The sequence below is a fragment of the Aspergillus oryzae genome, chromosome 3 (genome assembly GCF_000184455.2).
Source record: "Aspergillus oryzae RIB40 DNA, chromosome 3".
In the NCBI taxonomy this organism is placed as follows: domain Eukaryota; kingdom Fungi; phylum Ascomycota; class Eurotiomycetes; order Eurotiales; family Aspergillaceae; genus Aspergillus; species Aspergillus oryzae.
In genome coordinates, this window is record NC_036437.1 from 4,955,817 (window position 1) to 4,983,597 (window position 27,781).

Genomic DNA, 27,781 nt, shown 5'->3' on the forward strand with positions numbered 1-27,781 from the left:
ACCAAGGTACTACGACCCCCGTCCCAACTCACATCATTCACCATGGAAAGACCAGAGTCAGTCTACCGATGTTGACCCTTCTCCATCGCGGTGATGGTCTGGCTCTGCATCTCATCCGACCGCTCACTATACATCGGGTCATGAAATTCCTGCTCATCCACTTTCCCAATACCCGCCGGGGGACTGAGATAGCACAGACCAGCATGAAGCACGAACGACGCGAAGAATCCCGCAATGGGCCACAGGTAGAATGTATACGTCAAGCCGATCGGGATTCCCGTGTTATGGGGGTTTAATGCGGCGAGACCAGGAACACTGGGTGCGAATCCGACCAGCCAGGCCGTGAAGGCACGCCAGTTGAAGCCGCCCTCGAACCAATAGATGCTACTTGCGTCTGCGCGGTAGAGGTCGGATAGCTTGAGCTTTTGCTTGCGGACGACGTAGTAGTCGGCGACCATGGTGCCCATGAGGGGGAAGAGGATGACTGGAGCAGTTAGTGTGGGATTGGCTAAAGTGTTGTATCGCGGTGGGTAACTCACCTCCGAAGCTGTTCAGAGTGTTGGTGAAAATGGCTCCATTGGCGATAATCTGCCACGGGTTGATCACCACGGAGATCGCAGCCAGCAGATACGATCCACGACGGATGTTGAAGTACCGGGGATAGAGTCCGGCGATGTCCATGCCGCCCGAAACACCGTTCTCGATGGAGTTCATGGCCATGATACTGGATGTTAAGCCGAAGGCGACGAAGAACGCCGCGGCTCGCATGGCCTTATTATGGTACTGGTTGTCCAGCCACATTTGCAGGATATTCGGCGGATTCCACAGACCCAGTTCGTTCACGTCGCCATACATTTTCGCGGCAGCTGCAGTGCCGAAAATTCCCAAGATGGGCACGACGTTTCCGGAGATCAGGAATGAGAAGAGCTGTCCTTTGACTTGGGCCCCTGGTCGTCGGGCGAAACGTGAGAAATCGCTGTGACTCGCCATTCCGACTGCGTTGCCGGAGAACACGACGGCGAAACCGTGGATGAAGGTCCATCCCAAATTGTCGGTTCGCTGGGATGTTTGGAGGGTACCCAGGGAGCCACCTCGGGCTCCGGCGATGAGACCGATCGCGAGTCCCAGAATGACGAGGAGATTGATAGCGGCGATGAGCTTGAAGGGCTTCTTCAGCTTGTCTGGGGGGACCCACAGGAGGCCGAGCGAGACTGTACCGCGTCAGTTCCCTTGTTACGGGCGCAAATAAGAGGAAGAGAAGCTCACTGATATTGAAGATGACATATCCTACAAACTGCTTGGTGGTCATATGCGCCGACTCTGGCAGTGTGTTCTCCATATGATGATAGCCGGAGAAGATCGTCGACAGGATAATCGCCACCAGCTGGCCGCCCGTAAATGCCTGGACGCCATACCAAATAATGCAGAGGAAAATACGGAGAATGACTGGCACATACGATCCCCACATTCCAAACACGGAGCGAGAGTTAACCGTGAAGCCAATGTGCCAGACTCCACCGGGCCATGCAACACAGAACACCACGGCCGTCTGGAGGAATTTCGTAATGATGTTGCAGAGAATGGATTGCCAGACATTCAAACCAAGGCCCAGGAGCGAGGAAGTGATTTGCCAGCCGAATGTGGTGAAGAAGACGGTGCTCCATAGATAGAGGAAGTCCCAGCTGGACCAGGTTGTGCGATCTGCGCTCGGATGTTAGACGCTCTATAAACTCTTTTTCGCAAACCGGTAAATCGTACCTGGAGGCAAGGGGATCAGATCTCGATTCCTCCACTGATCCGTATCACCGCTGAGTTGCAGGGTGCGATGCAGTCTGCTCGCTGCGCCGGAAAAGCGACCCATGATGTGCCTTTTTCTTTTTTTTTTTTCCTTTCTTTCCTTTTTTTAGCTCGTTCTCATGCCAGTTTTTGCCCTCCCCCTGATTTACTCAAAATACTCGGCTACTTCGGTCGCGTTCACTTTATATGCTCCCCTTGAAGTGCCTCCGAAGCTTGGGTTTCAGCTCATACGTGGCTTTTATCACGTCTTCGACCGGCGGAATTGTTGAGGATGGGAAAGGGAGAAAAGGTCTGGCTAGGCTGCTAAAGAATGCTAAAACTACTAAATTACGCGACGCCGTTTTCTCGCTTCAACGGGTAACATCCCCGACATCCTGGTTCGTCGGTCTTAACAAAAGTACTGGCGCAATATATGGCACGATCCGAATGATATTCGAGAGGGCTGCAGATTACGTCGATTACTCTGAGGGTCGTTGGATTTGATTCGATTTGAATTCGATTTTCCTACGTCTAAATCTATGGTTCTTACCTAATCTGCATCTCCATCACGCTAACAAAAATTCCCACTGGCACTAAAAGTCTCTCGACCACACTTTCTTCAGGACCCCATATCGCGATTAATATGTAATAATCCTTGAACCCCCTCAAAGTCAATATTACAAGTCCAGCCATCATCTTCGGGTAGGGTGTGTGTCGTGGTTTGAACCTTCAAGACCTCGCTCGCCACCTTCTGCAACTCCTGCAGCGCAGATTGCCCTAAGGGCCAATGTTTACTGAACGACTTTAACACCCCGATCGCCAAGTACATGGAATCATAGCATTCCGTGACATCGATATTCTCATCTTGACTTTTCTTGGACAAGGCCGATAACTGCACGATCGCCGCACTCAGCAACGCACAAATAAACAACGGCGTGTGTTTAACCACGGGGAGTCGCAATGCCGCCAGATTAAAGATCCACTTGGAGGCAACAATCGCCTTCAACCCGTGGAGACGTTGGGACGTCGTCGGCGACACATGGGGCTCGTTCTGCGCACACGCGATATCCGGATTCGGGAGCATGGAGATGAGATCGCTGCGCGGGAAATGCAGGAACATGCTGGCGTATTGCACGATCATGTACGCCTGGAAGAGCATCTCGTCGCCTTTGCCGTCCGGTTGGAGGATATCGCCCTTCCCGTCTGGGAGGTGGTGGATCCACCCGGCGATGGCGTGGTCTACGGCGTGGACTTGCGACGGGCGCATGTTGGAGTCGGGTTCCGTGAGGGTGAGCACGTTGACGAAGATGCGGACGGCCTCGATGCGATATGAGTACGAGGAGAATTCGACACTGTTGGGGTTGAAGATTCGCTTGTCGAATTGGGTTAGTGACACGAGGTTGGATGGGTCCGGGATGGTGAGGTTCTCATAGTCGGTCTCCTCGCAGGGTAGGAGGACGTCGGAGAAGTATGTGGCGCGTGTGAATCGCTGGTGTCGGTACAGACCCGATAGTATGCCTTCACTGAAGACCAGCTCCCACCATGTCCGTCGCAGACTCTCTTCGAGCATGTGGTTCTGGTTCCCGTGCTGCACGGCGAAGGTCGCGCAGTCCATGCCCAGTTGAATGGCCAGGTCGGTTGCCGCTTGGAAGATGGTGAAGGAGTCCATGAGTTCGTATCGGGCGTGGATCGCCAGTGCGCATATCAACCGGGCCTGGACCATCTCCGGTGTCTGCGGGCTATTGCTGCTCATGATTGCCTGGACGGTTTCCTCGCGCGTTTGCCAATCGACCGGGGTGGATGCATAGTGGCTGCCGACGAACTGCACCACCGCCTGCAGGTAGTCGGGGTAGCCCTGCGTGACGTACAGGGAGTGCGGGAGGAGGATGGGATGCGCGGGGTGGAAGTTGCTGAAGTAATAGTTGACCAGGCGCTCATTGTAATGGATGCGAGACGAGGTGGTGGCCGTGGTGGTGAAGCTGGTCAGCGGCGAGGTCGTCGAGGCCGGACCGGGGGCGAGGTTCACGGGCTGCGACACCTCTCCTGGGGCTGGGGCATCAGTGAGCGAGAGAGGCAGCGCGGTATTCGGGGTGGCGGGGAGAAAGGAGGATCGCGGGGTCTGGATGGCAAAGGTTGAGATATGCTGAGAGACCGAGTCCAGCTCCGGTCGGTTTTTGGGCGGGCGTTGGCCACGGCGCGAGGGGATGTACGTGCAGTTGGACCCCGCGGACAAGCACCGCGAGCACTGCGGATAGCCGGAATTGCATTTCAGACGTTTTTGTCGACATTGTGTACAGGCCACTGGGGCCCGTGCGGGATGGTGGACCGCTGGTGTTGCTGTTGAAGCGGGCGAATCTGTCATGGTTTTGTGGGAAGCTGTGGGAACGTTCCGGTCGGCGAAGTGGAGGAGGTCGGCGTTGTCCTCGTTCAAGAGCGCCAAACGATGGCGTGCGGACTCGGTCAAACTCGGTCTTGTTTCGTATCGTCCGCGCCGAGAATATTAGCCCCATCTTGTCCAGTGTCTTGACACTAGTGCCTCCATAGTGCAGGAACTAGTCGGAGATTGGTTAGCTGGATGTAACTGCAGCCTGAGGGATTCGGCAGAAATTGCACCGTCAGGGGGCATCGTCTAACACTGACAAAGGTAAAAGAAGAGAAAGAGTTGCACACAGAGAAGACAAGCATCTTGTTTCTCAATGGCTTTTGTCGATTTCATGGACCTCGGTTGTCTGATGAGGTGGGGCTTGGCATCGTCTTAGGGCTTGGCTCGTCACGGTATCGGAACCTTGGAATATCAACGCCAATGCAGAGCCTGAAGAAACAATTTTGCTATGTCCTCAGAATGAATATTTCTGTCGAATAATTGTACAAATATCGCATGTACCAAATTGCCGTTGCGAATATCCTAGTACACCGGTCTTACCACAAACCACTCCAAAGGTGCACTGTAGAAATATATACATGTTACAAATTTGTTGTCCTCTCACTACTCTGTACACCGAAGTCCATCCGGCAGCACTCTGTAGTTTGTGACGTTATGCGCAATCGAGATTGGCTATCACGACCGATCCGACAGTAAGTCTGGCCATTTGAATTTGCTAGAACTTGGATATTAGTTTTTCGTTGTTCTTGTGACAGTTCTCAAGTACGGTTTCCTGCAGGATTATTGCATATTCCAGGGCATGTGAGCATGCATGGTGCATGCGAGTGGAATGCACTCTTACTCCTTACTTGATACATAGGCCGATAAAATAATTTTGAAATGTCATCCCTTGCTCTACACAAGGGTATATATTTGGGCCTAAGGTCAACCTGAATACTGGAACCAAAAATTAGGGGAAATAATCAGGATGAAGCTGTTGCTACTGACGCTATCTGCTGCACTTGCGAGCGCGTTATCCCAGGACATACCTTGGTCGCCGCCTGGACCTGGCGATGGTAATCCCCGATTGCTCAATCCATAATTGCAAAGGTTAAAGACAAACAGTGCGCAGCCCATGCCCCGTGCTAAATGCACTCGCCAACCATAACATCCTCCAACACGATGGAAAGGATATTACACAGCAAGATACAATCAGCGCAATGGACGCTCTACACGTGGACGAAGAACTTTCCAACACACTGTTCGCAGCGGCACTGAAGACGAACCTAACACCCAACGCCACCACCTTTTCTCTTGACGATTTGGATCATCACAACATCATAGAGCATGATGGTAGTCTGAGGTACGTGGGGATCCTACATGAAACTATCGCCTAACCCAGTGAAGAAATAAACGATCTGACGATTTCAGCCGCGGTGACTTCTACTTCGGCGACAACCATTCCTTTAACCAGACCCTCTTTGACCAAGTGAAGTCTTATTGGACCGAACCCTTGATCGATCTGCATTTAGGAGCGAAAGCCCGGCTAGCAGGGGTAAACAGGTCCAAGGCTACCAACCCAACATTTGACCTCTCCGGGTTCCGTCTTCGATTCAGCTATGCACAAACAGCTACTTATATCCTTGTATTCGGAGACAAGGTCTCGGGAACTGTTAACAAAACTTGGATTGAATATCTGTTCGGTAGGTATCCTAGTGTCATTGAAAGCTTTTGTTCAATTCTAACATATCCCCTTGATAGAAAAAGAACGGCTCCCGGTCGAGCTTGGGTGGGAAAAGCAGGAAACCCCCATATCGACATCCGACCTTGATAGTATGATCGAGAGAGTTATGCAAGCTACCAAAGAAATTGAAAACTCGCAGGAGATGTGAGAAGATACATTCCTGACAGTCGCAGATAATTCAATTGGGGAGAGACAGATATATTGTCGCTTGTCGGGTGGATCGGAGTAGGAAGGACGTGTATATAAGCGTGGTAATTTTGACATTGCTGTGGTATGTATGTCACGGCATCAGCTCAAACGTCTAGAATGCAACACCTCGAAGTTGAGCCTGTAATTATCTGTACCCCGTTCTGTGCGACGATCCAACGCCCTTTGCCACTAATTAAGGCTGTATTTTCCTCATTTTACTCGGCAATTTGCCATTCTCAGGTCATAGCAGAATACAACCCTACGGCACTATGTTTCCCTCTGGGTTGACATCAAACCGGAGTGGGGCATTAAAGAAGGATCACGGGACCCACCAAAGAGCCGCAGATCTACCAGGTGTGTGACGGTATCTGTTCACTTCATGTACTTAGAGCCAACGGTCTATCTTGCGAAAAACTGAGCCATGTCGTCGGCTTGCACTCACTCGTTCATCTGCTACACATCTTCCCCTCACGCTAAAACGGCGGGGTTTAAGCGACCTGATACAGGAGAAAGACTGGCCGCGGCGGAACCCACAGAAGCACTGCTCCCAGAGGAGGAATATACGTTCGATAATCCTGCAATGTTTCCTCCCCCCCTGGTTTTCCCCGGTGACGACCTTGCAGAGGACCCTGAGTACCCTCCACAGAACTATCGACAATGGTTTCGTGATGAAGACCGAAACCCAGTCACTGGAAAACGCAGAACGGTGTACGTCGTGCCTGCACCGCTTGTGGGCGATGAAGTTAGCTTTATGAAATCCTGGAGCATACCTCGAGGCGTTGGCGAGACGCCACGAGCCCACACACCGAAGCTCCTGGATATTCGCGATTATTTGGCAGCATTCTATCGTGGTTTGCCAGTGAAAGCTCTAACCCAGTCACCGCTAGAATTCATGTCATGGGAAGAGCTAAAAAAGTCAAAAAAGTCCCAACGAGACCCTCAATATGTCGGACTAAGGATAGGAGACGAATGCGTGGGTATACGCACTCGAGCATGTCCTGATGGAATATACTCTAGACAGCTAAACCTTGACGATCTTCTTGATGCTGCAATCAGCATGCTCCCAAAAGACGCCTATGCGCTTCTACTGCTAACGGAGCACGACCTGTATGAGGATGATGAAGACACATTCGTCTGCGGTCGTGCTTATGGTGGAAGTCGAGTAGCAGTGGTGTCAAACGCACGATATAATCCAGACCTAGATGCTCTGCAATCTGTTGATCGTCTCCACGCCTGGCCCCTGTCACATTGTGCGGAGTATATGTCCACATGCTGTTCTACTTCCGAGCCCAAGACAAAACGCCAGAAAAAGTCTCAATCGGCAAAAGCAAATGCAAACGAGGAGCCAAGTGGTCAAAACGAACCAATCCCACTCCCCTTAGATATGGCTTTTTCTGTCGCTCGTTCCCTAACATCCTTGGACTGGACACAAGAATCGCTCGCTGCACTGTGGCTTGGTCGAATGTGTCGCACAGCTAGCCATGAGCTTGGCCATTGTTTTGGCATTGATCATTGTGTCTATTACGCTTGTTGTATGCAAGGCACTGGCTCGATCCAAGAAGACGCCAGACAGCCACCTTACATTTGCCCTGTTGATCAAGCAAAATTACTACGTGCGACTGGAACAACTGAGGCGCAGCGGGACAGTGCTCTTTTGTCTTTTTGTGATCGTTCTGAATTGAGAGAGACTCAATTCTTTGCCCCCTTTGCTGCATGGCTTCGCGCAAAGTCAAACTGAATTTAGATAGAATTCGCTTGGACTTTGGGCTAAGAAGAATTATTTCTTATTCAATGTAGAGCCCAGTAGGGTGAAGGGCTACTACATATTATTTCTTGCTTTGGCGCCTAACCTATTAAGGCGATGATACCCTTGGCCTTAGGCACTGACCACCCTTGTGACCCTAAGTTATAGTCTTTTGCTGCTCATCTTTCTGCTTGTTCACAACTTGCTCATTCTTTCTTTCAGAAGGGAAATAAATGGCAAAGTGTCGGAGCCCCTGGAAGAGGTTTAATGGTTTGGCGACATGTCTAGTGGCCGGGCCCACATAGGGAACTATACATATTGCCACAGAATTGGTTTCTTTTTACTAGCTTTGTCAATGTTTTGCTAGTAATCGTCTTTGATGATACCATTCATTTAAATGAAATCTAGTCATCGCATTGATAGCATATTTGTGGAATAAATGCTACGTGCTATAGATGGTAGAACCGTCGCCAGCTGCACTGCCCAACGACCAGAGTCAAGAAGTAGGGTAACTAGGGCATCTCCAAAAGCTTCTTAAATAGAGTTAAAGATACACTCGCATCTCAACCTACATTACTGAAATCAGGCCCGTAGCGCCCTGGCGATTAGCTCTCTCTGACAGCGTCTTCGAGAAACTGCATGTCGAGAGCCGGCTGAGATAGTAGCTGTTCAAGAGATGAATCCGTCCACAGGTTGTCCCCGCGCGACATAATTGCGGGCAGCTAACATGTTGGCAAGGCTGCATTGGTAGGGACATCTAATCTATCTGATAGCATCGTGCGCTTTGTATGGGCGGCCAGGGCAGCTTCAATGAGCTCAACGTGGTGGCAATACTCCTGGGCGACACAGTTCCCAGCGTCTTTGAACTCAGCCAGAAGTCGTGAGGCTTCTTCAAATGAGTCACAGCCACTCTGGTTGTCTTGTCCCTCCTGAATGCTCGACATTGCCAGGATGGTCAGGGATGAGAACAGATAATGTGTGAAGAAGAAATAGAAGGTGACAAACAAGCCGTGGATCCCGGAGTCTGTGACGTGCTCCATGATTTGAATAACGCTGAGAATCTTATCCAAGGTGAGTCAGCGACAGAAGCTAGATGGAAAATATGTGCCTTTTAAATGGGTCACTTTCAGCCTTGGAGCCAAAACGCTGAGTATTCCAATACCACTATCAGTATTGATCTATGTACAACTAGAAGCTCGTATCAAACGTGATATAAATCATTCCTACTCAAATAATACCTCTGCGCCTGCCCATCTTCGCTACCGTACTCGAATCTCAAAATGGCCTTCATCCACCACTCCAACGCTTCGCGTTTCAGTATCCAGGCCCAAACGGAGGCCGCCGTGTGCATGAAGAATCTCTCCAACTGGACACCTGCTGTCGCTGAAATTCGCACTTGGCCTGAATACACGCCACAGCCACTCCGGACACTCCCCGGCCTCGCGCAAAAACTGGGAGTAAATCAGGTCTTTGTCAAGGATGAAAGCAAGCGCTTTGGCGCTTATTTCGGCTCATTCAAGGCCATAGGTGCCCCGTATGCGGTCTATAAGATCCTCGCAGACGAAAGTTATACAAAGACAGGAGTTCGGCCGTCACCAGTCGAGCTGCGTACTTTTAAATATCGCGACATTACCAAAAGTGTAACTGTGTGCGTTGCGTCCGATGGTGACCAGGGTCGTGGACTGGCATATGGCGCCCAGTTGTTTGGCTGCCGGTGCGCCGTCTATATCCACAGCCACGTCAGTGAAGGCCGCGCAGACATAACGAAAGAGCTAGGCGCAGTGGTGATTCGAGTTTATGGGGAATATAAAGCGTCTGTTTCCCGTGCAAAAGAGGATGCCCGCATGAATAACTGGTTTTTCGTGAGCAGCACCTCCTGGCCCGACTTTGATAATGACATCCCACAGCATGTTATGAATGCCTAAATGGTGGTCGTGGAGGAGGCACTGATCGCGATTCCCGTGTTAGACCATATCACCCACGTCTTTGTCTGCGCAGTATTGCCGCAGCCATCTTCCAGGGCTTCTACACTCGCCTTCACGATGATCGCCCATCCGGAATACCACAGTTCATTGTCGTTGAACCATCCGAGGCAGATTGTCTCCTGCAGAGCGCCAGACACGGAAATCAGAATGGTCGCTACGCACGCTCATAGCCGGCCTAGCCTTGCCGCGTGCCCTTGCCGGCTGCATGGAAGGTGCTCCACTGGCTTGCGAGAGGCTTTGTCGCAGTCCCGGATACCATTGCGGTAGATAGTATGAAGACATTGGCCAGTGGTTGTGAAGGCGATATTTCTGTGGTAAGCGGCGAGTCTTCAGCGGCCAGTATGTGTGTCCTGCTTAGAGCCAGCACTGACTCGACGGTGCGTAACAAGCTCGGGCTGGATGCGAACAGTCAGGTCTTGTTGTTCGTATTGGAGGGCACCACAGATTCCCAGATATTCGAGTCGTTAGTGGGCACGTCGCCAGCGGCGGTGTTTGCGGCCAAGGGGCCCTTCGCGGTCTAGTTTATCTTGTCAGAGCAATGGTTGCGTTGTATATAAGAGATGTCAACGTGCTCTATGACATTTTTGCGTGAAATCCTCCTTCTATGCTAAAGTGGGTTAATCTAATCAGCTTACCTATTTATCCATATCTAATTGCCATGAGCCGTTATTCTGAATAGCCCGTCCTCCATTATAAATTGTGTATTGAATACAGTATTCTATTTCCTAACTTTTCATAGTACGGGCCATCCCAAGACAATGAGTCGAGCTACCAGCCAAGAGAATAAAGGATCTTTAGGAACGAGGACATCGGCTGGTTTGTACAATTTTTCACTCTATTCATAAAAGCCTTTAGCTCACTTCCTGTGGTGCTTTGTCGACATAATCGACAAACCTTCCTGCCGAAACTTCCTTGCTGTGTTTTGGAATTTCTCTTTCCACCCTGGCTTCCTAATCATTTCTTGATGCTTGAAAAGCATCCACTTGACAATTTCGTATCTCTCAGGTAACTCGCTCTGTTCCACTGTCGTCACCATTTCTTCATTAATCAGTATATCATCTTGATGTTTAAAAAGGACCCACATAATGTCTTTTGCATAGAGCCCTTCATTCCCTGCCACTATTCTGACTAGTTCTTCAGTAACTGGTAGACTATGTCGATGATTGAGAAGTATCTCCATCAATTCAGGTCCACGGACTCCCCGGTTCCCTGCCGCTGCTTTGATCACTTCTTCAGTAACCGGTATATTCTTCTGATACTTGAAAAGTCGCTCCATTATATAATGTGCATACGGACCCTTGTTCATTGCCACTACCTTGACCACCTCTTCAGATATATGTAGACTATGTCGATATTTAAGAAGTAACCTCATTATTTCATCTCCACAATATCCCTCGTTCCCCGCCGCGACTTTGACGACTTCTTCAGTAACTGGTAAATTGTCCTGATACTGAAGAAGCACCTTCACGATTTGTGGTCCATCGGGCGTCGTATTTCCTACCACTGCTTTGACCACTTGTTCAGAAACTGGGACGGCTGTTCCCATTTGAGTCAGCCAGCCTTTGAACAGGTCTGGCTCTCCTTGGTCAGCTAACTGTACTGCAATGCCATCAACAATGACCCTCAGATCAGTCGATCCCTTCTCCGTATCCGGACGTTCTTTCTGGTATTGAGGTGCAATCTGAATGAGCTCCATTGGATCTCTTGGGCGAACTTCATTTTCGGTGTCAGACACGGGTATCGCCCATATAAGGGTAATATCATACGGCGGATTTTGCCTTGGGTCCATTTCTCGCAAGGATTCCGTATCCGGATTGTCATTATATCCAGGTTGCTGGGGCGTTATCGCAATATTGATTATTGTAAAGTGATCCTTTGATAGTCTGATAATGCATGGATTCGAATTTCCTCGTAAAAGACATAGGATATCACAACTTTGAATAGGTTCTGCTGAAGCTTGAATCATCCATCTACGGCCCCATTCATTTTGAAAGACAGATGACTCTGGAGTATCATTGAAGAGGATATTGAGCTTCTGTCGGTTACTTTCATAAATGTCTTCAACGGAGCCAATGCAGCCCAAAATCCAACACTTGGTCTGGATGATTGCGATGTCCTTTTCAGGATAAGTCTCCACAATGCCTTCGCCTGAGAGAATATACTGAATGGTATTACTGAAAACATCATACCATGGAACGTTGTAGTCCGGTTTCAAGCCAGGTGTGTTGGGGTCATCAGCAGCTAGTCCCAGCAATGCATATACTTTATCATGGCTTGTGGAAGCCATGTGGTAACGATACATGCCAATCAGCTCACCAATACATAAGCTTCCCCGTAACTTGGGCGCATTTCTTGGCCGAAAATGTGCGCCTCTAATCAGGTAAACGACTGGGTGTATGTGTCCCAGTGAAGAAGGAATTTCTAATTGACCGAGTCCTTCACAAAATGTGTACCCATTTATTTGGACAGAGCCGCACATAATCTCAATCGACCGAGCAACACCGGCTTCTTGAAGTACCTATCTTAGGATGTCAGTAAATTCTCATAGGAAGCTACAAGCAGACCTACCCAGATACGGCGAAACCACTTTCGCCGTAGCAACTTTAGACATAGCTCACTGCTGGATTCGAGCAGCTTAGTAGCCGAATCATTACCACTCATGAATTTCTTCTCTGCGAGAGTGCGAATGATTTCAAGTGCTTTATCGCCATCTTCAAATGCCTCTCCAAGCCAGATAATAACACGATCAGCTTGGGCATAGATCGTCCGCATGAGTGGGATCTGTTGGTTTTTCTCGTCCATATCGTCTTGGTTGATGCATATTGCATCAACCCACAACACTCTCTCAAGCTGATGGTCTCGAAGATTGACCAAGGCTGCATGCAGGTTCGCTGTGATGGGGATAGTATGGTCATGTAATATTATTTCCTTGTGCTTTTCAGCACTGCCCTCTTCATCGCCAGACCAGACATAAGAAAGTGCTTCATAAAGGTGCTTTCCACCCTCTGTCTCTGTGAGGTCGTAGGTGAAGAGTTCGCATTCTATCTCGGCGTTCGTTTCCTTGTCTGGGAGGAGGCGAACCATTCGAGTCGCGTTAGGTTCCAGCGGGAGCGATTTGTACAAGTCAGAGGACATGATGGATTGAAAAGTCTATCCTCAGTAAAGAAGGTGTATTCTTTCTGTAGAGGGCTATAGGTTGGTGAGCGTAGAAAAAGTGGTATTCTTGATGTCAAGGGCTTGCAAGGCATCGAATTGTTCTTGGTGAGGTGTGGGCGGGGCGTGACTGTTGATGTGGCGGCTTGTTAGAGGCTGGGAATGGGAGAAGCTGAGTAGGCCGTGCATATATGATCTGTCAACAGTATATAGGCCGGACACCAGAACCTACCTTGTCGCATGTCCCAAAACCATTAGTTTACATCGAATGACCTGACACGGGAATGATACTAACAAACTCGTCCTCTGATGTCGACGAAATTTTACCTTATGGCATAATCATGACCGTATAACTGTACTGCAAAATCACTCTCTATATCAGAAACCACAATCCCGGTGCATGATAGCCGTCCAACACAGCCAACTTCTAATACTACAGTCTATAGTACTGAGATAAACTCATCATCCACCCAACAACCTTGCAGAAGTTATAGCATCGCTTTCTTATCCATCCCCTTATAGCTGAACCCGAACAACCTGCCCACCATACACAGATCCATCTACGGTGCCCCCTCGAGTTGTGGCATAGAGAGTCTTTCCATCCTGTGTGATTGCCAGCGATGTCGTTCCTACCAGCGTCGTACCATCATCTCCTCCTCCAACAATAATCTTTTGCTCTCCATCGAGTGAAACCTGGGCAATGGCATTATCCGGCTGCGCAAGGTACGCCACATTAAGATCTTCCAGAACCACGAAATCGTCCCAATTATATGATTCCGCATCATTGAGCGCCACAATCACCTCGATGTCGCCAGTCTTTTGTCCAAACCCGTCAATGGGTACCCGCGCAAAGATCTCCCTTGCGGTATTAGTAAAGTACATATAATCGCCGGCAATCTTCAGCCCGTTCACACCAATCGGGGTGGATGCATTGGTAGGTGCGGTGAGCAAGGGGTCTTTGAAGGCAATCCCTACGTTCCCTGTGTCTGTGTCGATACGGAAAACAGCCCCGAGCCGTGCGTCCCCAGCCAGGACCACGTGCGGATGTGCAGGTAAGGCCGCCATACCATTCAGCATAATGGCATTCGGAATCTGAGAAACCACTTCAACAGTTGGGTTCGTGGGGTTGGCGTTGAAATCCACGGTGTATATGGTTTCATTGGTGTAGCTGTAGTTACCCCGAATGCCACCTATGACGGCAAACTTGTCGGTGTCGATCGCTGCAATACCGCAGAGGGCGGTCGCGCCAGGAAGAGCTGCGACAAGTTCCGCTTCAGCATTGGGCACGGAGGGATCGAGGGTATAGAGACGACCTTGATCAAAGGTGGTAAGAAGAAGACTGCCATTTGGCCGGAGGGCGCTGTTCTCAATATCAACTGATGTAGAGAAATGGAAAAGCTCGGTTGAATCAAGGGCTACAGCCCAGTTTATAGCTATAGCAAGAAGGGCTAGAGTAGTTATAATGCGCATGGTTCTGCTGAGTAGGAATCAAGGACTGTTATCACAGTGTTGCTCATTTGAACATGCCCAACACTGCTCATGTTGGGATGGATTATATGGCCCTCTGCAGAAGATGAGCAATCTCGGAGATTAAAGCGGAGTCGGCTTCAGGAACCTATTCTGGTAACGATCTCTCGGAAGAACGCACGGTCGATCTTGGCATGATTGAGATTAACTGTTGAATGAATCTCCACAATTCCTCATACTACTTTGAACCCCGGGCAGCACTCGACGTATTGACCCTGCGTTGAGTAGTAATGAGATGCCGATCCGCCCATGACACGGATTAGATAGATGATCATCGCCAGCGATTGCAGGTATATACAAAGGGAGTTGAGCTACTAATAATGATGAACTCGGTATTAGTTGTGAGCTGATCGGTAACCGATATATATATCCACGATGATGGCATTTACTCGATATAAATACCGAATACTACATTAGGATGATGTCACCAGAAAAGAGAGATGAAAAAAACGATCAAGGGCAGAGCCAATGGAAAAAGGAACGGAACTCCTACTTCCAGAAGCCAACAAATACTCTTCTACAGTTGAATAGCTATGCCTTGTCATGGTAAGGGCTTCTTTGTTATTGTGAAGGCGAGAATCTCGGGAATCGTTAGATCGATCATTGCCGGGGCAACCAGACTAGGCTATCAGCCTGAGGCAACAGTCACATGATCATGAGGGTGATCGCCCAATCCGGAAGGTGCTCTCAGCCAATGACCTGTGCACTTCTTCTGGACTTCACGTCTTATTTGCTTACACAATCCTTACCCAGAGCCTTGCTTAGAGACACCCTTAACGGACCAGATCGAGATGCTTTACAATCAAGCTCCACCACGCCCATGGAGATATTATAGCCCTGAAAATCAGTCACAATAGCAATCCACTATATAGGCATCGAAATTCTGGGCGCCTCTAACGCTGTGACCCTGCGTGGACTACAGATTGCAGTGCGCAGGACCTCTTGTTATCTATGAAACCATTGAAGGGCAAACCTATTGAAGAAAGAGACGCCTCCATGACATGGCAGATGCCATGAGCAGAAATAAAATAGCTGATGCGCGCATGCATCTGCATGATGTCAGGGTTGCCTAGCTTTAGGATGCTTCGTCCCAGGACATTGTCCAGCATCTCGAAACCTCGTATGTACCTCAAATATTGAACTACCGAGTGAATGCGTATTTGAGGAAGCCCACCGCGGCTATATGACAGATATGAGCAACAAGCGCGGTGTTCGGAAACTGATTGCCACCAGTAGGGTCGGCATCATCTTTTTCTTCGTGCTGTGTCGTCGGTACTGGGGTGGGCTAACTTGTGTTGCGACAACACTGAAGTGTCACAGGATACCACTGAACTAGCAATCACAAAATGCCAGATAGTATTTCGCAGTTCTGCTCCTTGCATTTTTGTATAGCGATCGCGCGAGCGCGCATTAAGGATATCGCCTCTGTCGACCTCGCTGGCCAGGTGTGCAATCATAAGCAACCCTGGTGTGTGTTAGGCGTCGCAGTCCAAGTTGAACCAAAGCCGAAGAACCTGGGGAAAAAGGCACCGTATTCCATTCAAGTTCCCCGAATAGAACAAGGGACCAAAAAATTCAGAGAGTCCAGATAATGAACAAAGGAAAAGATATGGAGAAACCACCCATGGTGGAAGCCATGGCGTCTCGGTCGCTGCGCCCCATTTTTGTTTGTTTGAGGGTTGTTTGTATTTTTCTATCCTTCGCCAGGCGGCTGTAGGGACCGGGGGAAGACTTTTCCCCGCCTTATCCTGACTGGTTCACACTGCCATAAGACGGAGCGAGGTGAGGGATTTGGGAGAAGCCTGATAACGGCGCAAAGGATTCGCAGCAAAACTACATGCCTTGGCTAGTTGTATTAATACCCACCGCACAGCTATTTCGTTTGGATAAAGTCCGAACTGGCTAAGACGATTAAGGATACTGATCGGCAAAAGCAAAAATTGGGTAAACACGGCGTGAGCCTAGGTGAAACACCAGCAGGCTGACAGATGAAATTCAACAAGGGTAGCATTGACGCACCCACTCGTATCTGACAAGGCGCCCTGTTCGGATCCATGGATGAGCCTTATGAAGGCTGGCTTCGGCAAGGACTGACTTGTCCTGCATCGTTCTTCCCATGGGAAATAGTATTCTACGGACAAAAACAAGAAAGAGAAGGAAAAGATTGTCTGAAAGCGTGCCCCGTTAGTCAAAAAGAACTTGGAGAAAAGCACCGTATCCTTAGCGCAAATTGGATATTTCTGGTAGGTTCCAAGACTATCTGGCACTGGCGAGTTCGCGTGGCATTTGAGTTGGCGAATCCCAGCGCAGGAAGGTTGCCAAGCAGCTAATCAAAGTTGCTGAGGCCATCCCGAAGACACCAGTAAAGAACAAAGCCGCGTTAGTGGCTGCGCTAGTCGCCCGCATCTGGGAAATGCCCGGGGAGTCTCATTTGTGATTAGTGGAAGGACCGTCTCTCACCTTAGGTCAATAGAGGCATGGTCTGACTCGGGATCTGACCTTTCATAGGTTCCCCAGCAGCCACATTGACCACAAAGGTTGCATCCGGGACGGCTGGTGGCGGCCGGCTGTCGGATTTGGTGCTGCCGCTCGTATCACGATTCCTGTGAGAATGGTAAGGTAGGTTTTGGACTGGTCTAACCATGTATCAACACCGAAGGAACCATTTGGGCTTCTGGGAGGCGCTATTGACTACCAAGATTGTGACAAGACGTTGCCAGGAAACCCCACAAGTCTTATGCGAGTCTTGATTCTAGGGCTGTGGAGTGATGAGTCGTTCTTTTTTCTTTCAACCTTCCGCTTTGACCGCCTGCCCGGTGGGTCAATTTTGCAACCACGCGACCAGTCACCAGCCGCGGCTTACCCTAATTTGTTGTCGGCCTGACGCTGAATGACCCGCCGAGCCACTACGCTAGGATCTCTCCCCACGGGGCGTTGGAAGTATCGCGCCATGACCGGTTGCAGGATTTAAAGATTTAAGGTCATCCCCACGGGGGCCCCTCAGAGGGAGCTCCATGACCGAGAAATAAAACCCCAGGAAGGAGTCCGGAGTGGAGACTCATCGCGTCCAATCTCTCCCAAGCTCTACCCTGAACCCTTTCAACCACCATGGACGAAAAGACATCCCTCGGGGCGACTGCACACAATGAGACCCTGACTCAGGCGACAAAGTCAGGACTGGCGGACCCCGCTGACCGCCGCGAGTCCTTTGCTCTCAATCTCGTTGAGAATCCGCTGACGGTGAGCTTTCACAACTGAAGATGGTCGGGTCGACCTGGGATACTGACCTGGTTTGCTCTTACAGCGCAGCTCTCCAGAGCAGGCTGTTCTCGATGCCCGAGCTTTCGCCGAGTCGCACCAGATGGCGGAGCACGCAGATCTGTTTGGTCGCGCCGCTCTGGTCGCGCGGGACCCCCAACGCTTCGAGATGATTACTGAGCTCTCTGAGGATGAGCGCGCCGCCCTCATATATGAGCGCGATCACAAATGGCACGGCCCCTTCATGCTCTGGTACTCGATCGCTTTGTGCGCCGTCGGAGCCGCTACCCAGGGATGGGATCAGACGGGATCGAACGGTGCCAACCTGTCCTTCCCGCAGGAATTTGGCCTGGTTGGAACAGCGAGAGCTGAATGGATCGTGGGAGTTATCAATGCGATCATCTTTTTGACTGCTGGTCTTATGTGAGTATGATGGGAATCTTGATATATGGGTTCCCATACTGACGATTGACCTGCGACACAGTGGTGCCTTTATCGTCGATCCACTGAACCACTACTTAGGCCGACGAGGAGAGATTTTTGTCACGGCTTGCTGTCTCACGGCCACCCCAATTGGCTCGGCCTTTGCCAAATCATGGCAGGGACTTTTCGCCGCGCGATTTGTCATGGGTATTGGCATCGGTGCAAAGAATGCTACGGTACCTATCTACTCCGCCGAGATGGCCCCGGCTCGAATTCGAGGTGCTCTGGTCATGTTCTGGCAACTGTGGGTGGTAGCAGGTGAGTGATCTTCGGCTGGCTCTCTCGAGACATGGCTAACGGTCGCTGCAGGTATTTTCTTGGGCTTCTGCGCCAATGTGATTGTGAAAGACACGGGAGATATCTCTTGGCGTCTCCAACTAGGTTCGGCCTTTATCCCATCTTTCATTCTCGGCGCGGGTATCTATTTCTGTCCCGAGTCCCCACGTTGGCTCATGAAGCATGGGAAGTATGCGTCGGGATTCAAATCCATGCTGCGCTTGCGAGCTCATCCTATCATCGCCGCAAGGGACTTCTATTATTCGTGGATTATCTACGAAGAGGAGCTCAAGGAAGCCCGCGGCGCTGGCTACTTCGCGCGTATGTGGGACTGTTTCGCTGTGCCGAGGATTAGGCGCGCTAACTACGGTGCCTCAACCGTCATGCTTGCCCAGCAAATGTGCGGCATTAACAGTAAGTCACCGTTCGTGGTTGGTCTATGATTCCCCCTAACCCCCTGCAGTCATCTCTTTCTACAGCTCAACGATCTTCGAAGATGTCGGCTACACCTCCGAGCAGGCCTTGTATGCGTCTCTTGGCTATGGCGCTATTCAGGTCGTCTCCACTATCCCTACTCTCTTCCTCATCGACACCAAAGGGCGGCGAACCCTGACGTTGGCTGTAAGTAATCCCTACCCTGGTTGAAGAACCTAGCTGACTGTCCTATCTATGAAGACCTTCCCCTTGATGTGTATCTTCTTATTGGCCGGTGGGTTGTCGCTTCTGAAAGATGATGGTAGCAGAGGGGAACAAATCGGACCAGTTGTCCTGTATGTTTTCCCTCTATGTTTGCAGCTTTGAATCCTGGCTAATTACTCCTCAACTAGATTTGTTTACCTCTTCACGATCTGCTATTCGTTGGGTGAAGGACCCGTTGCTTTCCAGTACTCTGCCGAGGTGTTTCCCACCATTCAGCGAGAGCAAGGAATGGCTTGGGCTGTTTGCATCAACAACACCTTTGGTGAGTGTTTCCGGTCTTCATTGTAGAGGAATTCTCCTAACAAAGGCATGTGTAGCGGGTGTTCTCAGTCTCACCTTCCCTCGGATGAGGACCGTCATGACTCCAACCGGCGCTTGTAAGTGAACATTGCTGGACTCTACCGCGGCGCAATTCGCTGACTCCTAGCTCAAGTTGGTTTCTACGCCGGACTCAACCTTATCGCTTGGTTTATGATATTCTGCTTCGTCAGGGAGACCAAGCAGTTGACTCTTGAGGAGTTGGATCGTAAGTAGAATCTCGCCCCACACGTATCGCCTTCTCTCATATGTTTTGCAGAGGTGTTTTCGGTCCCAACGAAGGACTTCATCCACCACGAGTTGACCGTGTGGCTTCCTTATTTCATCAAGCGCCATATCTTCCGTCGAAATATCGAGAAGCCGCCACCAATCATCGCAGCAGCGGACGGACCTGTGGGCAGTCGCGCGGCCTAATGTTTTTGGACATGAGTTGAGTGGACAGTCATAATAAGTTGAATTGTGGAAGCTGGAGGATAGGACCGCAGTATTCAAAGATACTGAATCCTAACCGCCCCCAACAGAAGTGCAGGAATGCGACATACCAGAGAGGAAGTTGTTGATAATCAGAACTTAGATTAACCGCTCCATTATTACTATCACACCGCCAATCTTGTTTTCCATCTGCTATCGTATTGCTTCCTATTGGTAGACTGCCTATCATATACTACTCCTTCAATTTGCGAGGGTCATTACATCGTCAGTGCTAGCAAGAAACTCCATTTGACAACCCAGTTTTGCAAATGCGGAATATTTCCTAATTTTAGATAGATATTTTAAAATGGTTCGGGAAGTACGGCTGATCCGGGATATTCATATCAATAGTCAGGTATCACTTGGCCTTTGAACTAGGGAAAAAGAAAATGGATATTTCAGAAGAGGTTTCGCTTGCAAGCATTGCGTACTGAATAGCGTTTCGTGATGGACCTACGTGTCCTGTTGATTAACGCAATAATAACCAATAAGATGAGGAAGTAAACAAAGCTGAGTTTGATCTGTACCTGAACCTTAATTTAGGAGAATTGTATGCATCACAAACAAGATACGGGAGTAGGTTGGCCGCTCCGATAGGTACTTTCGTTCCAGGAAGGCCAGTTTCGATATCATTTTTGCGTACGTCACCAGTGGTGTGTGCGAGGAGGGAGTAAGTATACCACTAATATTGAAAGCTAAGAAGCTTCTGTGCTAACAATGAACCACTTGGTGCCTGAGGATACAGGGGGATTAAGTCGTTGAATGTTAATTCCGAGTCCACGGAATTACCCCGAGTCGATGCCGCACCTTACCCGGAAAGGCTAGACTGCTTCTATCCGAGTGCCGACAAGCTTTGGGCACTAAGCCTAGATAGGACTAACGGCGTCGTACACCCGGCTCCACCTTGCAATACTTTTTTGGTGGACTCAAACCAGGCAGCAGCTTACAGAGATCAGTCCTGCGGTTCTTTCTTCACACCAATCGAACATGAAATTGTCCAATCTTGCATGATGATGAAAGCGGCTCCTCACCACTTCTTTGAGGCGGGAATTCTCAACATACACTACGGCAATTGGGAGCTTCCGCAGTGCGATTTGTCCGATCCGTTATAAATAGCGTCATGGGCTCCACGCGAGAAAAGCCGATAGCTCGGCTCCCACTAAAGCAGGATAACTGCAAGGAGCCTGATTGGCGATGGGTATCCTCTTTGCCCCTTTTTGCGGTCCTCCAGGGAATAGCGTGCCTTTACCACGTTTTTTTTTCTCCCGGCGTATAACCCCAGCATGGCCGCCTCCTCGTCATACGCCATGAACAATTCCACTCCAATCCCTACTCCGCTACCAGGTCTTGCGCATTACCGTCACATCTGAAACAGGCAGTCTTCGCAGAATCGCCCGCCGAGCGGACTCCCAGCCGTACTACGACGACAGCAACGTTTTCATGCGCCCCTTTCGGTATGTCGGCATCCTGAGTGCCCTGGCCAGGATTGCGGTTGCCGACGAGCAGACTGAATGCAACCCGCTGAACGCGACATGTCCCGCGGACCCGGCGTTGGGGACAGAGCATACCTGGTGGTTCAACTCCACGCTGGATGAGAAGTTGTGGAATATGACCACCGGGGTCCCGACTTACACTTCGGAAGGGGCGGAGTTTTCGATCAAGACCGAAAACGGATCGACGCTGTTACAATCCAACTTCTACATTTTCTTCGGGGTGATGGAGGCACACGTCAAGATGGCGAAGGGCGCCGGTATCATCAGCAGTGTGATTCTCCAGTCGGACGACTTGGACGAGATCGACTGGGAATGGGTCGGATACAACACCAGTCAGGTACAATCCGACTTCTTTGGAAAGGGCAACACGACCACGAGTGACCGCGGTGGATACCATGCTGTGGCTAACGCCGATACCGAATTCCACAACTACACCTCGTACTGGGACAAGGACCGCCTGGAATGGTGGATTGATAATGAACTGGTGCGCACGGTGAACTACTCGGAACCCCTGACTGTCTATGGCAAGAATTACCCACAAACCCCGTGCCGCGTCAAAGTCAGCAATTGGCCGGTGGGCATTGCGTCTCAGTCGATTGGAAATATCGAGTGGGGCGGCGGTCTGGTGAACTGGACCAATCTCCCCTTCACCATGACGGTGCAGAGGATTCGTGTCCAGGATTTTCACTCGGGTAAAGAGTATACGTACTCAGGCAACTCGGGCTCATATGACAGCATCAACGTCGTCAGGTATGATCTTCTATATGTTCCTGCCCCGCTTTCTGGTAGCTTTGGTGGGCTAAGATGACTGATCGATACTGCAGTGGAAACTCAACCGCCAAAACGGAGATCAACAAGAAGCCGGCCAAGACCCTGGCTCAGAAATGGGATGACCTGGGCAAGGCGGCCCATATTGGTGTGTATTGCGGGGCTGCCGCTGCCGGGGTGCTCATCGTAGCCGGAATCGCACTGTGGTGCGTCCGACAACGTCGCAAAGGTCGTCTCGAGCGCGGCCTCGCCGAAGGTCCGCCGAGTACGGCCAAGCCCATCGAGATGGAAGACTATAAGAATCGATGGAGGCAAAGCGACTGGGGGCATCGTGGCTACCAAGCTGTTGACCAATAGATTGTGTATTCTTGCAATGAGTTGTATCTGATGCACTAGTGTAATATATTATCCCTTGTTATCATGTCATACTTATATCTTCGCGGGCATCAAAAGCTAGTGGGTAAAGGCATGCTTCCTTTGGTTCTATGGAATGTTAAAGGCAGAGAAAATGATCAGGCACCTAATCCAGAGGTTAGATGATAAAAGTCTTACCCAAAAGACCATCACAGGGTAACCGTGCATTAACCTTGCTTTAAGAGACAACGAATGATAATGGTGTGGAGGTTCAACTTCAGCGTTGACATTTCTACTCCACGGGGATCACTATTTCAGATCTCATTCCATTCATAACTCACGACTGCATATGTTACTCTAGCTTCTACCAGCCGTACTACACCCACCGCAACTTATCATTACGCCCACGCTACTATTTCTAAGGATGGATACAAGGGACTGTGTAAAACTTTGCGAGTCATCCATTCCGATAATCCTAAGGAATAGTTGGGCTTTCCTCTCATGCTGGCATCCCCGGCTATTTCAAAGCATATATAGATATCAGGAGTCAGGACAGTTACTACATCACCATTAGTAATTGGGACGCAAAATGTACAAGTCGGTACAACTTACATATTGGAACTCGAAGTGACCATTGATGTTGATAAGCCTTTCACCCAAGTTGATATCAGCTGGCACCCACTGTCCCTCCCTGTCCCGCAGCTGGGCACGGAGGATGGGCACGTTGTCATCTCCTTCGAAATTGAACTCGACTTCCGCAGCAGTCTCAAAAAAGTTTGGTTCGTCCCACACAAACTGGCCTAATTAAAGAAACATGGTCAGAGACTGCATCGGTTTAAGATAATGGAGACGCCAGAACCTACCGTCAACGTTACCAATGAATTCGTTCAAATCAATTTCAGCGTCCTCCCATCCGCCGTCAACATTGCGAAGGCGAGCAAAGAGGACGGGCCCATCAAGACGGACAGCCTCAGCGGACTCGTAGAAGTTTCCGGCCATAGTGAATAAAGTAGTTTGAAAGTTTGAAGGGTATGAATTGATGATAGTAAAAAGGGTCCAGCAAAGGTGGCAGAAGCACTTCCTATATATCCCAACAAGTGGGGTTCTTCCTTCTCACCGTACTCTCGATCTCAGCCACAAGGTCAGTATTCATTTGCTCATTGCTGCATATTCTGGTGTAGTGGGGGATCCTAGCCCGGTACATTGCTATGGATAGGATGTCGCAATTGGAGGGGCAATGGGTTGACGGAGGGGTAATCGAGGCTGGGTGTTTAGTGAGCTGAAAGCTGAGGACTAAGTGTTGACTAGCGCATCCTTTTTAGTAGAGAGATCGGCCGATGTGGAGAATTTGGCATACTGGGATAGGGTGCGAAACCATCGTGTTGATTCCTGTGGAGCGGTTCGCTTACAGGTCTTGAGTGGAACGATCAGGACCACTCTGCCAATAGTCGTCCTATCATCTTTTGAGTAGTATCCGTGGGCCCACACACACAGAGCGAAAGAAAGAGAAGAGCCTGGATGTGTCGACCAAGCACACCACATGGCAATCTTATTCGCTCATGCTTTCCCGAGAAAGGGCTAATGGAGTCATGAATGCATAATTACACAAGCATCGATGCTAGCACGCCATACCATACCAGCTAGATCTACAGTTCGACCTCACTATTTGCTTGTCCCTCGCCTCATTCCCCTAGCCCCTTCATCAGCCACTCGTCGTATAGGAGTTCCAACGCCGTCGGTCGGTCCTCGGGGCTCCACTGCAAGGCCATCCGGAGCCACCGCAAGAACCCTTCTTTGTCTTCCCCTTTAACCCTCTCGGCAAGGCTCTTGAGGGTAACATCCGGAATTGGGGCTACTTCCTTCCAGTTGCCCGACTCATCCCAGAAGGCCGAACTGAGGTGTCTCTGTTTCCGGAATTCGGGCGGTGGAGGGCCTAGCAGGGCAATCAATTCTGCCATATGGACCCGGTCATCAAATATACCATCTGGGTTTCTGCCATTGATCAGAGTGCGAGAGCTAACAATGTCCCAGGCCTATATATACGAGAATGTTAGCATTTGCTACTCAAGTAAAAGCGAGAATAGTTCCACTCACGACCATGGCAACACTCCATATATCCACCTTGTAACCCCAGTTTGATCTTAAAATTACTTCAGGAGCTCTATAAACATTTGGCATAATATCTTCATTGTGCTCTTGGTCGCCCAATCGAGCTTCGCCAAAATCTGCGAGAATTGGCAGTCCACCCTTTGGAGGGAAGCCTAAAGACTTGTAGATTGTTCGGTCTTTGAGCGCCTTTCTAGGGGATGGGTCTGCAACTTCGGCTTCTTCAAATCGGGAAAGATAGCTTGTCTCTGGTCCCGGAAGTAGTAAGTTCTTCAACTGAAGATCTGCGACAGTGTTAGGCCTGTAATATAAGGTCTTCAGGGTGATTAGGCATATTACCGGTATGGATGATATGGCACCCCGAGTGCAGGAAATCTAAGGCGATAAGTAGCTGTCGAATACCTGGCTTCATGTCATCAAGGGTCATTGCGTGCCCAGGAAACATCTTCACCAGAAAGTCCGCGCTCGTGCCGTGAGGCTCGTGAACAAGACAAACGTGGCGGCCATGAGGGCCCTCGATATCAAAATGGTCGAGGAGTTTGCGAATAAAGTTTCTGCCAGGGTAATTTGTTTCTACCTCATTCATCTGCTTGTAGATGCGCAGTTCTCGCACGTGCGCACGGGCTTGGCCCGTCACGTAAACTTTCAAAACAACATATGTTGAGGCACTGGATTCCAGCATGGTAATAGAATCGCCATTATATGGACATACTGAAGCGAATCTACTACACCTACATCAAATCCTTCGCAAGTCATACTGTTGAGGTTACTCCATACCCTATCTTGGCAAGTGCTTGATACCGGCCATTGAGTACCTCACCCTGGTTGACCGGGTAGTATTGCTCGGGTTGGTATGTCGGCAGTGTCTCCTCGTCAAGCTTGTTGGACTGGTCAAGCAACTCAAATCCCGAGGTGGGAAATACTCTCGGGGTGCATGTCCACTGCGTTGTCGACATGACTGTTCGATGAGGCACAGCTGTAGTTCTCGGACCAGACCGTCGGGAAATTCGTTGATAGCAGGAAGTGGACGGTAGAGACGTAGTGAAGCCCCTGTAAGCACCACGAATACAAATAGTCCACGCGTTTCCCGCTGCTCGCTGCATTATGAAGTTGAGCACAAAAGCCAGGTCGGGCGCGTAGACAAGATGACATACTGAGGTACATAGTTATGACCCTTGAATCATTCCCTAAGCACCCATCGTGACTACACTAAACTGGAATCGATTGAATGTCAATCATCCCGTGTGATAGGCTATCACAGTTCCCCTTCCAACTTCACACTTTTTACCACGAAAGCATGGAACCTAGTCCCAGCTCTACAATGCTCATGCCGACAATTGCACGAGCTATATACGACGAATGTTGCCATTCTCATCCGTTGTCATGTATTTGGCAAATGCACGTCGATCCCACATGTTTCTGTCGGTAGCCACTGTATATCTACTGAATATACTAAACACCACTATGACCAAAAAAAATGGTTTAACAAAGCCCCACGAGGGATCAAAACATTTATATACTACTAGTAGAGCACGACTGGTGGATGCTCTACTCCACAATGCTCCAGCCACGGCTTCACCTATCTGATGACCTAGTTGGGATCTCCCACCACTCCCACATCTCGCAGTGCTCATGGGCAATATCCAAGCCATGCGGGGAACAGTCAATGTGTTTGGAGCATATATCTCTCGGACTGGAAAGATCACTAGTTCTAGCAGAAATCCTCGCTTGTAACAGACCTGGGCGATATTAGGATTCTAAAAAATACATGTGATCTGTGGTTTAGAGAGAAGATATCACGTTAGGCCAATATATTTTAATCCTTACCCTCCTTCCCTATCGCAACTTGCTACAACAACTTGCACCCTCTCCTTTCTTACGCTTAGATTCATTAAACTGAGTTGCTGTTCACCGCCCGCTACTATTCTCTTTACATTGACTTCTGTGGCCAACTCACGATGAATGGTCCTTCATGCCCTTAGGTCTAGTACGTTCAACATGGTCGAAACTATAGTCAGTTAAATACCATCAATGGCCCAATTATTATAGGTAGTCACTGCGGCAGGATCCCAACTGATCAGAAATAGGATATCCTATAAAGAAACAATACCTGTCCCAAAGGCTCTTCTATTAAGAACGACCTAGATCCAATGGAGAGCGCCAGTTGCAGGATAGGGCCTAGTGATACCTGGAGGAAGTAGAGACAAACTAGAGAGTAGTACAAACCGGAGAGTAGAGCCCAACAGGATACAACACGGTATTCTTTCACGGAAATATTGCAATAAAATTTCGCCAAAGAGCGAGGGGTTCACACCTAATATAAGTGATGACATCGGATCCTGGAGAATCCGGCTCTTGCAGGAACACAATGAGGGCTGGAATAACGAGTGCAGTGCTCATATAACATCCCATTGCAATTCCCTTCATAATATCCTTAACAGTATTGACGCCCGTCGGCTGATCACGGGGGAGCCTCGCACCGAAGGAGATTACCGTGACGACAACGGAAAATATAATGTAGTGCAAGATCAAAACCCATCCGGCGTGCACCTGGATAGTACCGACAAGGAGGAGTAGGATGGCCAGCATGGTCAAGAAAAAGCAGTTGAAAGCGCTGACCAGGCTGAATAGATGGCGGCTCCAGCTTCCGAATCGCTCCTCCAGTTCATCTCCAAATCGGGCTTGAGTGTCGATAGTGAACGGCAGAACCGTCGTGCAGATGCCAAAGGCCTTGACGATCTTGAGTCCACCGGGCGCTTTTTGGAAGTTTCCCATGAGCCAGAGCACTTGACTCATCAGCGTGGAAGCATTCCTGTAAGCCCAACCCATCCAATGGAGGGCAGTAGCTGGTGACGTGGAAGGTGCGCCAAACTCCGCGGCGTCCGATCTGCTTGGAGCTTCGAGAAGCCCACCGGTGGGGTGACGCACCTAGAAATCGTGGTAATCATCGCCACCTTCCAGTCGATTCTCGTGGATGGCTTCAGAAACAGCCCAGATACTCACCCCAAGGAGCCTCAACTCGGAAAACAAACAAATCCAGCCGGTAAAGAAGGCAGGCAGCGATCACAGAATTCA

General features: G+C 49.7%; 10 protein-coding genes across 10 annotated transcripts; 4 read left to right on the top strand and 6 right to left on the bottom strand.

Annotated features, from left to right (window-relative positions):
- Positions 1 to 62: 62 nt before the first annotated feature.
- AO090026000064 (nucleobase cation symporter-1 family protein) lies at positions 63 to 3,346 on the bottom strand (the record flags this gene model as incomplete). The annotated part of the gene is made up of 5 exons (XM_023236242.1): positions 63 to 484; positions 540 to 1,211; positions 1,267 to 1,701; positions 1,759 to 1,792; positions 3,020 to 3,346. The coding sequence occupies 5 exons, from the start codon at positions 3,344 to 3,346 to the stop codon at positions 63 to 65; spliced, it is 1,890 nt and encodes a 629-aa protein (XP_023090877.1).
- A 1,780-nt stretch (positions 3,347 to 5,126) lies between these two features.
- AO090026000063 (peroxidase family protein) lies at positions 5,127 to 6,030 on the top strand (the record flags this gene model as incomplete). The annotated part of the gene is made up of 4 exons (XM_001821510.1): positions 5,127 to 5,214; positions 5,264 to 5,501; positions 5,570 to 5,841; positions 5,900 to 6,030. 4 exons carry the CDS (start codon positions 5,127 to 5,129, stop codon positions 6,028 to 6,030), a joined length of 729 nt encoding a protein of 242 aa, XP_001821562.1.
- A 3,065-nt stretch (positions 6,031 to 9,095) lies between these two features.
- AO090026000062 (uncharacterized protein) lies at positions 9,096 to 10,321 on the top strand (the record flags this gene model as incomplete). Its single annotated transcript, XM_023236244.1, has 3 exons — positions 9,096 to 9,725; positions 9,836 to 9,950; positions 10,035 to 10,321. The coding sequence occupies 3 exons, from the start codon at positions 9,096 to 9,098 to the stop codon at positions 10,319 to 10,321; spliced, it is 1,032 nt and encodes a 343-aa protein (XP_023090876.1).
- Positions 10,322 to 10,656: 335 nt separating this feature from the next.
- On the bottom strand, positions 10,657 to 12,102 carry AO090026000061 (uncharacterized protein; the record flags this gene model as incomplete). Its single annotated transcript, XM_023236245.1, has 1 exon — positions 10,657 to 12,102. One exon carries the CDS (start codon positions 12,100 to 12,102, stop codon positions 10,657 to 10,659), a length of 1,446 nt encoding a protein of 481 aa, XP_023090875.1.
- A 181-nt stretch (positions 12,103 to 12,283) lies between these two features.
- AO090026000060 (HET domain-containing protein) lies at positions 12,284 to 12,935 on the bottom strand (the record flags this gene model as incomplete). Its single annotated transcript, XM_023236246.1, has 2 exons — positions 12,284 to 12,318; positions 12,419 to 12,935. The coding sequence occupies 2 exons, from the start codon at positions 12,933 to 12,935 to the stop codon at positions 12,284 to 12,286; spliced, it is 552 nt and encodes a 183-aa protein (XP_023090874.1).
- Positions 12,936 to 13,469: 534 nt separating this feature from the next.
- AO090026000058 (uncharacterized protein) lies at positions 13,470 to 15,589 on the bottom strand (the record flags this gene model as incomplete). The annotated part of the gene is made up of 2 exons (XM_023236247.1): positions 13,470 to 14,045; positions 15,482 to 15,589. The coding sequence occupies 2 exons, from the start codon at positions 15,587 to 15,589 to the stop codon at positions 13,470 to 13,472; spliced, it is 684 nt and encodes a 227-aa protein (XP_023090873.1).
- Positions 15,590 to 17,588: 1,999 nt separating this feature from the next.
- Positions 17,589 to 19,928, top strand: AO090026000057 (uncharacterized protein; the record flags this gene model as incomplete). Its single annotated transcript, XM_001821505.3, has 10 exons — positions 17,589 to 17,720; positions 17,785 to 18,161; positions 18,223 to 18,479; positions 18,531 to 18,911; positions 18,961 to 19,118; positions 19,173 to 19,267; positions 19,325 to 19,458; positions 19,514 to 19,573; positions 19,630 to 19,722; positions 19,774 to 19,928. 10 exons carry the CDS (start codon positions 17,589 to 17,591, stop codon positions 19,926 to 19,928), a joined length of 1,842 nt encoding a protein of 613 aa, XP_001821557.1.
- A 1,177-nt stretch (positions 19,929 to 21,105) lies between these two features.
- On the top strand, positions 21,106 to 22,603 carry AO090026000056 (glycoside hydrolase family 16 protein; the record flags this gene model as incomplete). The annotated part of the gene is made up of 3 exons (XM_023236248.1): positions 21,106 to 21,237; positions 21,330 to 22,228; positions 22,303 to 22,603. The coding sequence occupies 3 exons, from the start codon at positions 21,106 to 21,108 to the stop codon at positions 22,601 to 22,603; spliced, it is 1,332 nt and encodes a 443-aa protein (XP_023090872.1).
- Positions 22,604 to 23,170: 567 nt separating this feature from the next.
- Positions 23,171 to 23,599, bottom strand: AO090026000055 (CVNH domain-containing protein; the record flags this gene model as incomplete). The annotated part of the gene is made up of 2 exons (XM_001821503.3): positions 23,171 to 23,400; positions 23,464 to 23,599. The coding sequence occupies 2 exons, from the start codon at positions 23,597 to 23,599 to the stop codon at positions 23,171 to 23,173; spliced, it is 366 nt and encodes a 121-aa protein (XP_001821555.3).
- Positions 23,600 to 24,262: 663 nt separating this feature from the next.
- Positions 24,263 to 25,388, bottom strand: AO090026000054 (uncharacterized protein; the record flags this gene model as incomplete). The annotated part of the gene is made up of 5 exons (XM_023236249.1): positions 24,263 to 24,404; positions 24,495 to 24,533; positions 24,582 to 24,616; positions 24,695 to 25,007; positions 25,066 to 25,388. The coding sequence occupies 5 exons, from the start codon at positions 25,386 to 25,388 to the stop codon at positions 24,263 to 24,265; spliced, it is 852 nt and encodes a 283-aa protein (XP_023090871.1).
- Positions 25,389 to 27,781: the final 2,393 nt, after the last annotated feature.